Below are 14,798 nucleotides of genomic sequence, written 5' to 3'. Positions count from 1 at the left end.
CAGAGTTAGGGACTATTTCTGTCATCTGGGAATCCAGGTGAGTGCTAATGGTGCGGATCAGGTTGGTGGGGAGGGAGGTGGTGAAAAGTGGATTCTGGATACATCTTGAACAACAGGATTTGCTGATGGTTGAACTTTCTTGTAGGATAGAGAGGAAACAAGGTAGTCTCAAAGGTTTCTCTTCTTCTTGAAACAGAGCAATGGGTTGAATGGAAGAACCATTTGCCTAGAAGGGGAAGAGCTTTTAGGGAGTGAAGTGTGAGAAACGATGGTTCTGGTTTGTACATGTTAGATGAGAGATGCCTACTGGACATCTAGGTGGAAGTGGGGAGCAGGCTGTGAAATACAGGAGCCTGAGGTTTAGGGGAGAGATTGGAGCTACAGATATGCATTTGAGAGTCATCAGAGTGTGGATAGACAGTATTTAAACCTGTCCCAGTGATGACGAGCTCTCCCCACCAACATACATAGATAAGGAATGGTGGCCCTTTGGTTTTAGAATTGTTTCATGTCACTTCATAAAGATCTACCCTTTTCTTTCCTTTTTTTTTTTTTTTTGCGGTACGTGGGCCTCTCACTGTTGTGGCCTCTCCCGTTGCGGAGCCCAGGCTCCGGACGCGCAGGCTCAGCAGCCATGGCTCACGGGCCCAGCTGCTCCGCGGCATGTGGGATCCTCCCGGACCGGGGCATGAACCCGTGTCCCCCGCATCGGCAGGCGGACTCTCAACCACTGCGCCACCAGGGAAGCCCATATTCATGGAATTGTGAAAGCATCACTGCAGTCAACTCCAGAATATTTTCATCACCCCAGAAAGAAACCCATCTCCTTTAGGCATCATCCACCCAGCCTTAGGCAACCACCAATCTGCTTTCTCTGCATTTGCCAGTTCTGGACCTTGCATGTAAATAGAATCATACACTGTGTGGTCTTTTGTGACTGGCTTCTTTCACTCAGCATCAAGTTTCCAGCTTCATCCGTGCTGTAGCGTGTGTCAGGACTTCATTCTTTTTTATGGCAGTCCTTTTCTTTTTTATTTGTTTAGTTTTATTGTCTGTCTCCTTAGGAAGGAATGTTCCATGAGAGAGGAGCTTTTGAGGCTTAAACGCAGGGAGGGGTGTGTCCCGTGCCACACAGCTCATCTGGAGCCCAACCTGAACGGGAGCCCGGGTCTCCTGCTCCATGGTCGGCTCCCTGCCACCCTCGGCAGCACAATGCCTTGTGTGTCCTTGAAACCCAATCAGTTACATCCATTGATTGATTATCTCAGGCCACTGGGCAGAGTCAGAACTCTCTCAGGCTGCGTAGGAAGAGACCTACGTGCATCCCTGTTGTGTAGGGGGAAAGTTTGAGTGTTGAAGTACAAGAAGGCATTTCTTTGACATTCACAAAGCCTTGCCTTTCTCCCCTGGTGGGATCTTGAGTAACACTGTTAGTAGAATGAATAAATGTGTCGAGCTGAACTCCCCGCCATTGGACTGTCCTGACCGACTGTGCATACACACGTAAGCAGGTCTTTCCCCGAGGCCCTGCTTCTGCTCATCTCTTGAATGCAGAGTAGAATGATGCAGTCTTATTTTTTATTTTTTTAACATCTTTATTGGAGTATAATTGCTCTACAATGGTGCGTTAGTTTCTGCTTTATAACAAAGTGAATCAGCTATACATATACATATATCTCCATGTCTCCTCCCTCTTGCGTCTCCCTCCCACCCTCCCTATCCCACCCCTCTAGGTGGTCACAAAGCACCGAGCTCATCTCCCTGTGCCATGCGGCTGCTTCCCACTAGCTAGCTATTTTACATCTGGTAGTGTGTATGTGTCCATGCCACTCTCTCACTTCGTCCCAGCTTACCCTTCCCCCCTGCCCCGTGTCCTCAAGCCCATTCTCTGTGTCTCCGTCTTTAGAATGATGCCGTCTTATCACCATGTTCCCCACAGCCCCTGAGAACCACGTTAGTTTAACCTGGACCTGGAGCTTCGGCAGGAATTCAGCTCTGGGCTAACAGTGCTTCTGATTTGCTGGGTTGATTAGGATTTATTCCCTGGGCAAGAGCTGGGTTCATGGGCTCATTTATCCATCCTCTATTTGTTCAGCCTTCAGGGGCCCCACTTAGGTGTTGGGGACACAGAGAGAAAAGATATAATCCCCACTTTCTTGGAGTGCATGGGCTACAGGAGGAGGTGGGCTAGTTTAGCTGCTGTCACAAAACAGTGAAATGATCAGAGTAAGAGCAGAGCTGTGGGATGTCTGCTAGAAGCACCTGGTGTCATGAAGGGGGAAGAGTTGTCAGGAGGTGATTCCTGAGCTGCCTCCTGAAGGGAAGGTAGGTGTTAGCCAGGTGAGGAGTGGGGGCAGCTCTCAGGCTGAGGGATCAAGGCAGTGGTGGGGAGGAGGGAGGGGGGAGGCACCACAGGTGGGTGGCAATGGCAGGCCCCCCACCATATTGCGGCCTGAGATGGGAAGGGTAGCAAGCTCAGAGGGGAAGGGTCACTTACAGCAATAAAGAAGGATGAGGGCCAGCACAGGGAGATCAGCTCGCTGCTTTGTGACCACCTAGAGGGGTGGGATAGGGAGGGTGGGAGGGAGGGAGATGCAAGAGGGAGGAGATATGGGGACATATGTATACGTATAGCTGATTCACTTTGTTATACAGCAGAAACTAACGCACCATTGTAGAGCAATTATACTCCAATAAAGATGTTAAAAAAAAACAAAAACAAATACGTCCATATAATGGAATACTATGTAGACATTAAAAATGCTGTTATAGGGCTTCCCTGGTGGCGCAGTGGTTGAGAGTCCTCCTGCCGATGCAGGGGACGCAGGTTCGTGCCCTGGTCCGGGAGGATCCCACGTGCCGCGGGGCGGCTGGGCCCGTGAGCCATGGCCGCTGGGCCTGCGCGTCTGGAGCCTGTTGCTCCGCGGCGGGAGAGGCCACAGCGGTGAGAGGCCCGTGTATCGCAAAAAAAAAAAAAAAAAAAAAAGTGCTGTTGTAGAAATGCCAACATGCTAACAATACATTGTTCAGGTGAAGAAAATAAGTTATAAAAAAGATATGATATATTTGAAATAAAAAGAAGCATGAGGGCAGACACCTTCCAGCTAGACTCTTCACCACATGACTTCCTGAGTCTTCTCAATCTTCGAGAATTCAGACATTTTTGCATTGTTAAATAAGAAGACTTTTCTCAGCATACTTCTCCAAAGACAATTAAAATGCCTCTTTCATAAAATTAGATATTGTTTCAAAGGTTTAAGGAAGAAACAGAGAACCGGCTTTGTAATGTTCTCTATGACACATGACATTAGTGTCATTTTATTTTTGTTCCTAAATAAGCTTTCTAAAAATACAGTCAGATCATGCTGGGCTGCAGAAATATATTCACAGTAATATAGTGAGTAATTTGAATTTAACAGCTATTTCCCAAATATTTGCTTTATATTAAAAATTTTATTATATTAAATATAATCCCTTTACATTGAGAAAATCTTATAATCAGTACCTTGAGAATTCAGTTCTTTTCCTCCCTTTATTTTCTTGTATTCCATGTTATTGAAGTTGAATGTCAGCAGAAGTCACTGGTAAATAGATTTTTTTGGTTTGTTTGGTTTTGGTTTTTGCTCTTAAACTTTTGAGACTTGTCGTTTCTGCAGAAATAGAGAAACAGCCACAGAACCTCTCTACGAGCTTTTGTTTTCAGCTTTTTGCCCTTTTGGTTTAACAGGACATGTTTAGGAAGAAATGTCCCCATGAAACCTAGTGCTATGTAATTCTACTTGGAGACTCATTTTGGTAATTGTGCTATTGTGATAAAGAATCCAATCCATCACATGTAAATTTCTATTCGCCTCCTGCCCATCCCACTAAGCTGTCTTCTCTTTGAATCTCCCCCCCCCCCGCCCCACCCCCCCGCCATGTGTTCGAACAGGCCATTGACTACTCCCCAAAGACCTGGGGCCTCACATTGTATCTTTCAGGATGGATACTCCTAGATGTTTGGTGCCAAAAGCTACCACTTCCTCTTCATCCCTCAGTGTCTGGAATGAGGGTCAGGTGCTTGTAGGGGCAGACAAGGCTCTTTTTCTTATACTAGTGATAGAACCCAACTCAAATCAGCTTAAACGGAACAGAAATAATCGGCTTGTATAATTGAGAAGTCCCAGGCTAGTCTCTTGGTTCAGGTAGGATCCAGGGTCTTAGTGGAGCTTGTCGGGACTCTCCCCTCCTTTTCTTGGCTGTCTCCTTTGGAATAGTGTCCAATGACTGGCATGTTCTCCCTTTATTGTTCCAAGATAGGCTCCAGGCCCACCTGCTGTCCTCTTAGCAACCCCACAAGAAAACTCAAACATTTAATTCAACGGGTATTTCTTGTGCATCTACCACGTTCCAGAAATAATCTAGACCTTGGGATTCAGCAACGAAAAAAAAAACAGTCAGAAAAACCCCTTAATTTACCTCTACCAATTCTCTCTTCCACAAAAGTCCTGATAAATGTCCCCAGGGATTGTGTCTTATTGGCCTGACGCAGGTCACCGGGTCACCCCTAGAATCAGTGGTGGGGTCTGACCATGACGGAATCGATTGAGCTGGAGGGAAGTTCCCCCAAGGAAAATCAATGCACTGTTGCCAGCCGGCTGAAGAACGGATGCTGCTAAGTCAGTGAAACCGACAGCCGTCCACCACCACCATGGGGCCGTACGCACTGATTGGCTGACGGGCCAGCTCGTGCTTCTGCAGCTCCCTGCGTGGAGCTCCCTGGGTCAGGTCTCTCGCGGCCCCGGGGTTGCTGACACACGCTCTCTTCCTTGACACAGCTCCAGATGAGGATGAGTGAGCGGGCCGCCTCGCTGAGCACCATGGTGCCCTTGCCTCGAAGCGCCTACTGGCAGCACATCACGCGGCAGCACAGCACGGGGCAGCTCTACCGCCTGCAAGGTGAGCGCGGGCGGACTGTGTGGGGTAGGGGAGGGCTGGGGGCAGATGGCTGGGGGGGGAGGGGTGGGGATAGGGCTCAGCTCCTCCCCTCTAATGCGCGCCAGGCTGGTGAGCCCCCTTCCTCCCAGAGCCTGGCCCCTGTCGAGGGGTCTCACTCCCCATCACTTATACTGTATCACAGTGTCCTGGGGGGAATTGTTTAAAATGCAGATTCTTGGGCCCTCACCCCCAGAGATGCTAGATTTTAAGGTGTAGGGAGCGGCTGAGCAGCGTGCACTTTTAACGACCTACACGGGGTCTGGGCACGAGGTCTGGCCCGCGGTTGGGGAAATAGTCGAGCGGACTCACGTCTAGCAGCTCGGCATTCCTTGGGAGCGTGCCGCTGGTGGTGCGGACATTCGGGCCCCCCCAGGACCTCGGAGGGTGGGGCCCGGCCCCGAATGTGTTACCAAGCCCCCCGGTGATGCTCATGACTCTCAAGCCTGGGACCCACGCTCTCCTGGGAAGGGAATGGCCTGGGGGACGGGGAGTCCTGGGCTCTGGTTCTGCTGTGACTCTGAGCCAATCCTAAGAGGCCCCTTTTCCAGAACAGTGATCTCTGGAGCAGGGTACACAATGGCCCATGGAGGGACAAGGGGGACAATTAGAAAAATGTTAAAACATTTTCTTATCCTTTTAGATGTATCTTTGTATGTTTTATATATAAGGATACCTGTGTATATGTAACGTATAAATAAATGACTAGGCCTGTGTAGGGGGTTCTTGCTGGAGACCTTTTCACTGATGAGGTGCAGAGATCCCCAAACATGGAAGAACATCTACGGGGTGGAACCTGGTTCGTCTGCAGAAACTTGCTAAATGAATGAATGCAAGAACGAATGAATGACCACAGGAAACAGTGGCCCCGGCCATAAATACCTGCTCTCTGTGCCCTGGTCACCCAGCCTTCCCTGCGGCCCTTTCTACTGATCATCTGTCCCCCAGAGAGCTTTTCCTGGTCGTTCTCCCTGGAATTCTGTGCCTTTCCCCTGTCTGAGGTGACTCTTCGTCATCCCTAGGTCTTACCTCCAGGGCCCTCCCTGACTCCAAGGCAGGTCCCCCAGACTTTATCATAACTGGTGTGGAATCTCTGGTCGTGTGTACCCCTAAGATGCAGACGAGGGCACCCTCTTTTACAGCCCCACCACAGTTTTCATTTCATATTTAATTGTGTGGCCAGTTGACTCAGGACTAGCTCTTCCAAGAAGCAGTAACACCCAGGAGGGCTGGAGACCTGTGTCTTTGTTTTTTCCTCGTTATTTTAACCCCCAGTGCCTTGCATGGAGTCCACGAATATTTGTTGAATGGCCGTATAATGTTAAGAGGGCAGTGAAGGTCCTTACATTCTAGGCTTTATGACTGTAGGCTCTGTTCACTTGTGGGGAGCATGGCATAGTGTAGATGCTCAAAAATTATGTCCTGAGTGCCTGTAGGAGTGACAAGTGACTGCCTTGATAATTGATAAATAAGCTTACCTTCCAAGACACATCTACACAGAGAGGGAGGGTTGGGTTAGATCAGGTTGTTACAAATGCCATTGGTTTCATGTCAGAACAAATTCAGAAATTTTTGCAGCATTTGACTTATATCATCACAGTTTTTGTCATTTACATATTGCTTGTACCATTATTCAATTTTCTTCTGTCTCTTCTATTTAAATATATTTATTTTTAAAAGTATATTTTTCTGTCTTTATACTGCTATACCAATTACCTATATTTTTTCTAACACACAATAAGATCAACTGTACAAATACCAATAGTAATTACTGAAGGTTTAAAAGAAGCATGTGTTATGAACATATATTCACAAAAAGCTACAGAGTTGCTTTGTAACTTGACTGTCTACACAAACCCAAATAATCTTTACAAAAAAGGTATGTCTTTTCAGATTCTGTGTGTCTGGAATGCAAAAGAAAGTTGAGAACCAAAGTGATGTAGGCTTCGTAAAGAGAAAATGGATAAATTGCTTGAATTCCTGAGAGACAGCCTGGTAATTTGAGAATAGTCAACTTGTATCAAAGTTGATGAATCACTGGATTTCCCCAGAATACCATGTTTGGAAAGATGAGAGTGAGGATGTCATGAATATTTAGTATGTGTTGCAGTTTCAGAATTTATTAGCAAATATCCCAGAGTTTAAAAATCCTCAGGACAATCTGGACAGAGGAAATGTCATATGAAGAAGACGCTCACTTTACAATCCTTACTTTAACTAATCTAACTCTCTTTAACCAAAACGAGTAGGCATTCGTCAGAAATGATTTAAGGCTAAGGGTCTTATCAGAGACCCTTTAATATTTTAAAACATCTTCTTAATTTAAAGCAGATGTTTTAGATACTGTTAGCATGCGGTTTGTATGCTCCTTGGGTTTATACAACTACCTCTGACAATGTCTGCATCTGTTTGCTACGAAGAAAACAACTCTGTTTTCCAGGATACAGACATAGTTTTTTTAAACCACGACGACAAAAAACGCAGATTTACGTGCATGCAAAAAGCCCAATTATGGTTGGAAAACCATACTTAGCTGACAGGTCTGGGATGATCATCAAAGACGAGTGACCCACTAATTCCAAAATAACAGTAGTGATAATGTTATGTTTACAAGTGGAGCAGAGCAACGCAAAACCTCACCGCAAAGGAAAAATATCATGTTCTTTGAGAAGTTTCTGTTGTTTTTGTCAAAAATAGCAAGCCACCAACCAAACGACTCATCAGAATTGGATTTGGGTTTATTTGATAAATCTTTATCTTTAGGTTTGTTATCTATTATTTTTATAATTCAACACTCAAAAGGTTCAGGCAGACCTTGGATATTCGGGGTTCGATTCCAGACCACCTCAAAAAGGCGAATATTGTGATAAGGCAAGTCACACAAGTTTTTTGGTTTCCCAGTGGACACAAAAGTCATGTTTACGCTATACTGTAGTCGATTAAGTGTGCAATAAATAGCATTATGTCTAAAAAAGATGTACATATCTTAATTTAAAAATACTTTATTGCTAAAACATGCTAACCGTCATCTGAGCCTTCAGCAGGTCGTAGTAGTAACATCAAGATCACAGGTCACCATGACACATATAATAATAATGTACAGATTTGAAATATCGTGAGAATTACCAAAATGTGACACGGAGACACGAAGTGAGCAAATGCGGTTAGGAAAAAGGGTGCCAATGGACTTACTTGATGTAGGAGTGCCACAAATCTTCAATTAAAAATATGCAAGGGGCTTCCCTGGTGGCGCAGTGGTTGAGAGTCCGCCTGCCGATGCAGGGGACACGGGTTTGTGCCCCGGTCCGGGAAGATCCCACATGCCGCGGAGCGGCTGGGCCCGTGAGCCATGGCTGCTGAGCCTGCGCGTCCGGAGCCTGTGCTCCGCAACGGGAGAGGCCACAACAGTGAGAGGCCCGCGTACCGCACAAAAAAAAAAAAAAAAAAAAGCAATATCTGCGAAGCATAGTAAAGTGAAGCACAATAAAACAAGGTTCTGCCTGCATTCCTGTAAACTTAATTCAAGTTTATTGGTATGGATTTTCCAAATGAGCACAGTAGTAATACTTACAAAACAGTCATTTGAAGATAGTGATAGCTTAGTTTCTAATGAAATAAATAACCAGTGATGAGAAACAAATGCCACAGAATTCCCTCAGAGACGATGGATTATCAGACTTTGTGATTGATAATTTTACAGGGTTTTGAAGATGATTGTGTTCTAGGTTTTGAAGATGATAATTAAAACTATTATTGTTTGCTCTTTGTTATATAGTATGACCTTCATTGAACACAAATTTCCAGTAGAATTCTTACATTATTCCTGTTTTGACTGCATACTGATACTCATTGAAATGTCCTATTATCTTGGCATATTTCTGTGCATGAGAATGGCATTGTAATTGCTTCATTTTTTTTTTTTTTTGCTTCACATATACATTTTTTGGTACCAGTTATTTCATCAAATTATTTGTTTTCACATACTTTTGTTCTGTGTAGGAATTAATGTAAATGTATTTTATTTTGATATTTACTTTGTACCGATGTTTACTGAGATATTTCCTCACCAGCGTGTTCTGTGTAGATTTGTCCATATTTATTTTACCTTGTGAATTGCTTCTTAGTCGCCAGCATTCATTAAGATACAGTGCTAATACGTGCTGTGTATGCAGTTTGGGGGCTCAGCTTACCAGTAAATTTGATAGATTAAAAAAAATGTTCACAGACTACCTAAAATTATCTTGCTTATTATCAGGGGTGGTCATTTACACAACAAATAAATGGGATAAGTTCATCTATTCCACCTATACCACCTGCTCTCCTTCTTCCCTTCTGCCCACCCCCAGAAAAAAAAATGAAATTGAGAAGAACTAGTAACATCATGACCCCGTGTGCCATAGGATGAGATTACACAGCACGTAATTTCTTCTTGTTTTGCTGGTATCCATGAGTTGTAATCCTCTGGCCAATTCACCTACCCTAATGTATTTCAAGCCGACGTCTTCTGACAGATCTGGTGGTTATTCTTGGAAATCAGACCCTTAGGAGGGAATTTATCCAACTGGTCTGAGAATATTTTCTTCTCCAAATTTAGTCCTAGAGAGTCACCTGCTGGTTGGTTTTGGAATTACCACCTTATTATTGCCGTTTCTGGTGGAGAGAGGAAGGTGCTGGTTCGGACACACCCACCTACACTAAGACGTATTCAATCCACCCTCACGGCTTTTCCCACCCCATTTGCCAGTTTTCAAAACTAAATTCTCTTCTATGTTTAGGTATATATAGAGTCAACTTGTGAGGTTTATCATGAAAACTGGGAAGGAATTCATGAAACGGAAGCATTCAACAGTGTGCTGAGCACCGTATTCACAGGATTCTTTTAAGAATTCATTGTATAAAATAACCAGAGTCATCTTTTTCCAGTTGTCTTCTGTATTGTCCTAACCCTGGTCGACACCACCTTCCTCCAGAAAAGTACTATGCTCCAATAAGTTTGGGGCAAAATGCTGCATGTTAAATTCTCCTTTAGGAGGTTCAGAAAGCAAATCTTTATTTTTCAGACTCCGAGATGTCCTGTAGTAAAAGATCTGTTTAGTCTTGCTTAAATCAGAGCTCTGCAAATTTATTTGAAACATGCAGTCTTGTCTCTCCTTCTTTATATAAACAAACATTAACATTCCTCTAGTAAAGTGCCAGGTTTGTTCCATACAAGGGAGACTGGACATACCCATTATCTTTATAAAAGCTACCATTTCTTGAGGATCCGCTGTGTTCCAGGTTTTGCACTAGGAACTTAACATACATGGTCTCATTTAGTCCACAAAGCAGCCACCTGAGAGTATTTTACACCCATGTGCAGCTAAGACACAGGATCTGAAGGGTTAGTGATGTGTCCAGGATCACCTATCTAGTAAGGAGTTGAGGTTTTCATCTCTCCATCCATTCACTGACGCATTCGTTTATTTGGCAAATGTTAATTGAGCATCTACTTTATGCCAAGCACTGCGCTAGGTGATGGAGGTACACTGGGGCTACTAGACAGGCTTGTTTCTGCCCTCCTACAGCTTATAGTCGAAAGGAGAGTCACAGTCAGTAATTACACACATATATTTAATTTCAAATTTGGTCCATGTCAGGTTGAAAAGAAAGTGTTTGTAGTAGAGAAAGGTGAAGCAGAGCTGTTGTCGGTTTGGGGAGGATGATGACAAAGGGACTTCTTTAGAGGGGCTGCAGCATTTACCCCAAGATCTGAAGTCTGAGAAGAGACAGCCATACTGAGAAGCAGGGAAAAGCATTGTCCACAGAGAGATCAACAAGTGCAAAGGCCCTGAGGTAGAAACGAGCTGGCATGTTCAAAGAGCAGAAAGGAGGCGGTGTGGCTGGTGCACAAGGGCCTTTAGGAGACAGCGGGTGTGTCCAGCTTCACAGCGATGTTCTTCTCAAACGCCCTCACCTCCTCCTCAAAGTTAACATCTTAGGAATTTTGCTCTTAATCTTAAGGAGCTCCGTTGCTCAATATTTTAGAAACTTTCTGTTGGAATTGCCTCGGAAGATAGCATCCCTTGTTTCAAAAAAAAAAAAAAGAAAAAAATAGGCACGTATCATTGATCAGATGTGACTTTAGATAATTTTAGGAAATCAAAGAGTGGCATCAGATGTTTGCATCACTCTGCAGGACATCTTCCGTGTTGCTTATTTGGTTCGCCTGGCAACAGCTCGAGTTGGCAAGAATGGGACTATCTTCTCTGTTTCAATGAAGGCGGAAACTGAGACCCTTGGAGGTCGAGTACTTGCTCAAGATCACATAGTCACTGGGCGGAGGGACTGACATTAGAACTTCAGTGTTCTGACTTGTAGTCCAGGGCTCGCTCTTTCTTTTATCATATGTCCTTGCCTTTGGGAGGAAGTTCTGCTCCTCCCGAAGTGTTTCCAAGACAAATACCATGTGATGGAAATAGCTCCTCCAGCGGGTTGGTTCCAGGCCATGCGATTTACATTTTTATTTTAAGGATGATAGATTCTTGGAGCAAGTGGCTACTTTGGAGGAGTTAACATTGGTTTTTCTTTCTCTTTTATAATCTATTTTTTATTGAGGTATAGTTGATTTACAATGTCGTGTTGATTTCTGCTATACAGCAAAGTGATTTAGTTACACACATACATACATTCCTTCTCACATTCTTTTCCATTATGGTTTATCACAGGGTATTGTATATAGTTCCCTGTGCTCTACAGTAGGACCTTGTTGTTTATCTAGCCTATATATAATAGTTTGCATCTGCTAATCCCAAGTTTCTAATCCACCCCTCCCACCTGCCTCCCCCTTGGCAACCAAAAATGTGTTCTCTATAACACTGATTTTTCAGTATTAATTCTAACACAGTCACATACATTGTATATGCAGCTGGTAAGAGAGAAGTAATAGATTAAGATCTGAGCAAATGTGAAAAGATGACAAATAAACTAGGGTCTCAAGGTCACGTGTCTGTAGGGGCCAGGAGGACATGCCAGGACTGAGTGGTGGGGTCCCTAGTAAAAAATGGCAGGGAGAGTGCAGGCCTAGAAAACAGGGACATCCACCCTTTACGGGAAGTTTGCAGTCATTCAGCTATTGACAAGCAATTCCAAATGTTCCAAGCCCTGCGCAGGCCAGAGAACAGGGCTGGGCCCAGATGGTGTCCACAGGCCAGTACCAGCTTGTGACCTTTGTGTGAACTGCAAAAATGTAAAAATAATCTCTCAATCCATCTCCTGGCTTTAAGCTTAAAAACAGTATTCCAACCAAGCCAGGAAGTTTCAGTTACCCATCATGATAGAAGCTGCAGGTGTATTCATTTCGACTTGACCCCAAGTGAATGCTGTCAGTCACTTTTCTTGAAAATTTTTAGAGTCTCAGGAGCTACCGTTGAAGGTTCAGGAAGGGCTTTGCACTTGACTGAAGATACGGATTTTGCATCAATATTGTTTGCATGCTGTCTACTTCCTGCAGGGAATTTTTATCAAACTGTAATAAAGATTTGCCTGGATTTTTACTTGTAGGATTCAAGCCCATTAATGCAGTTTCTCTACGTTATAGCGTGTGCTTATGTGTGTGTGTGTGTGTGTGTATGTGTGTGTGTGTATTGGAAAGAGAATAGAATTCATGTCCAAAATGGCTCGGAGGCTGGAATAAATGATTTCTAGTGATTTGGGATATTTTAATATTCAAATTACTTTAATAATCATCACTGCTATTGTGTACCAATGACTGTATGACTAGAGTTTCTTATGGTTCAGATTTGAGGCTTGCAAACATCTGAATCCACGATTTCTTATGTCAGAAAGAGACTCACCTGAGGTGTGATGGAGGCTAGGGCTGTTGGTGATAATGAGGGAGAGCTTAAGGCTTAGGGGGCCAGAGGCCACTGTGAACCTTTTTTGCTAGGTCCAGTGTTTTGAGCGCGTGTTGGTGGGGCAAACATGCTCCACTTAGCTGGGGTCCCATCTCCCTGTGTGTTAGGCCGGCTTGATCCACACATTTGGTTCCAGGAATGCTGTACTGTTGTGTAGGTTTTGCTTTGCTCACTTCAGAGAGCTGTTCACCTGGTCTGCAGTGTGAATTCCTTTGCTTGTGGTAACGCTTATAGCCAGCAGATGGTGCTCTGTCCGCAAGAACTGGAAAACTGGCCTCCTGGCCAAATCCAGCCTGCTGTCTGTTTCTCTTCACGTTTCCTTGGAACATTCACGCCCATTCCTTACATATTAACTGGTTGCCTTTGTGCTACAGGCAGCAGAGTTAAGTATTTGCTATGACACCATACAGTCTACAAAATCTAAAATATTTCATATCTGGCCCTTTATAGAGAAAGTTTTCAGCCCTATCCTGTGTCACAAAGGGGGCTCACAGTTGCTTCGTGTGTTGCCGTCCTGGCTTCTTCATTTTTCTTGGTTTGGAACTTAAACCTGAAATAATAAAGCCTAAATGGATTTTAAGAAGTCCTCTTTTACTGCAAGATTTCCTAGGTATAAATACAGTATTGTCTTACTTCTGGTCCGGTTTCCAAAGAGTGTCCTCGCCAAAAGATTCCACAGTCCTTTGATTCCATATCATCTCCTCTAAATATTCTGGGTATAGGAGTTGAAAAAGACGAAACATTAAGGAGGAGGTTGTCCTTAACTGCTACTGGTCTGATCATAGCTCAGTGCAAAGGCCACATGCAAATGAGATGTTAATCATACCATCTCTTATGACTTTCATTTGCATATCCCTGTGAGTGGCCTCTGGGAAAAAAATCCCGTGTCCTATGTTACTGATTTCCACTATAGAGAAACTTGTGACTAGCTAATCTGGTTGTGGGCTTTCTTGAAATATAACTGCCGATTTCTAAATCTTTTTTGGAAAAGATGTCACCAGCCCTCTGAAGCTTCATCGAACAGAGACTTTTCCTGCCTACCCATCTGAGCACTGACGGAACTGCCAAGAATTGCTGTGTGACATGCTTGTGATGTGTCAGGCACAGATCCACCCGGGAGGTCCGAGGATGACCCCGAGGGAAGCGCTGAAGAAAAGAAGCTACACGTCCTGGCTAACTGCGTGGTCCTTGGGAAACTCTGCAATACCATATTTTGTCTTTTTGTTTTTTTTCCTTTCTTTTTTTTTCCCCTTAAAAAAAACTTAGCATAATTGAAACCTTTTCCTTAAAAGGTTTTTCTTTTTTCTTTCCTTAAAAAAAACTTAGCATAATCGAAACCTGTTCTATAGATCTCGACGTTTTCTTCCCTCTTTTACAGTTGGACAGAAAGGAGTCTATGCCACAAAATGATTTTCTATTGTAGATACCATGTCCCTGGCACCTCTCTGAATCTATCCTTTTGCCGATTCTTGTGGTTTTTCCTTCTGAGTGTTTCAATTGTATGACAGTACAGACAATAAAATGGCTCTCATTTGTTATTCGTTTATACCGTATTCCTCAGTTATTGATATTATGGTTCCGCTTAACTGTTGGCCATCATATTTTATTATATTCCCCATTAGTTAAATCAGTGCTTTAACTCAGTATTACCTATTATGTTAATAAACGACCTTTCCAAGCACCCTTTATATTCTTACAATTTCTCTCTCACACCATCTCCCCTCTCCCTCCTTTTTAAAAAAGCCTTTATTTTGTTTGGTGTACTTTCCCAAAACATTTTAAAATAAAAGATCATTCTTCACCCATAGGGTCGTGGGATTCTGGCTATATGGTTTTCTCTGTATCTCCAGTGTTTCTGAAGGTATGTGAATATTTGCCTTATGAGCCATGAGTGTGGTTTGGCATCGCGTTTGGTGGAATCCAACCATTTAT

The 14,798-nt window shown here is 43.8% G+C and overlaps 1 protein-coding gene across 1 annotated transcript in view; it reads left to right on the top strand.

Annotated features, from left to right (window-relative positions):
- DOK5 (docking protein 5) overlaps positions 1 to 14,412 on the top strand; it is a 141,559-nt gene extending 127,147 nt beyond the window's left edge. Inside the window, exons 7-8 of the mRNA XM_027086951.1 lie at positions 4,818 to 4,938; positions 13,858 to 14,412. Of these exons, the coding sequence (XP_026942752.1) occupies positions 4,818 to 4,938; positions 13,858 to 13,922 (186 nt within the window). The 3' untranslated portion in view covers positions 13,923 to 14,412. The remainder of the gene's footprint in view (positions 1 to 4,817; positions 4,939 to 13,857) is intronic.
- Positions 14,413 to 14,798: the final 386 nt, after the last annotated feature.

Source organism: Aethalodelphis obliquidens, unplaced genomic scaffold (genome assembly GCF_003676395.1).
Source record: "Aethalodelphis obliquidens isolate GAN/ISIS:26980383/991018 unplaced genomic scaffold, ASM367639v1 scaffold57, whole genome shotgun sequence".
Lineage (NCBI taxonomy): Eukaryota > Metazoa > Chordata > Mammalia > Artiodactyla > Delphinidae > Aethalodelphis > Aethalodelphis obliquidens.
The sequence above is the reverse complement of the archived record's forward strand: the minus strand, read 5'-3'. Positions and strand labels throughout refer to the sequence as shown.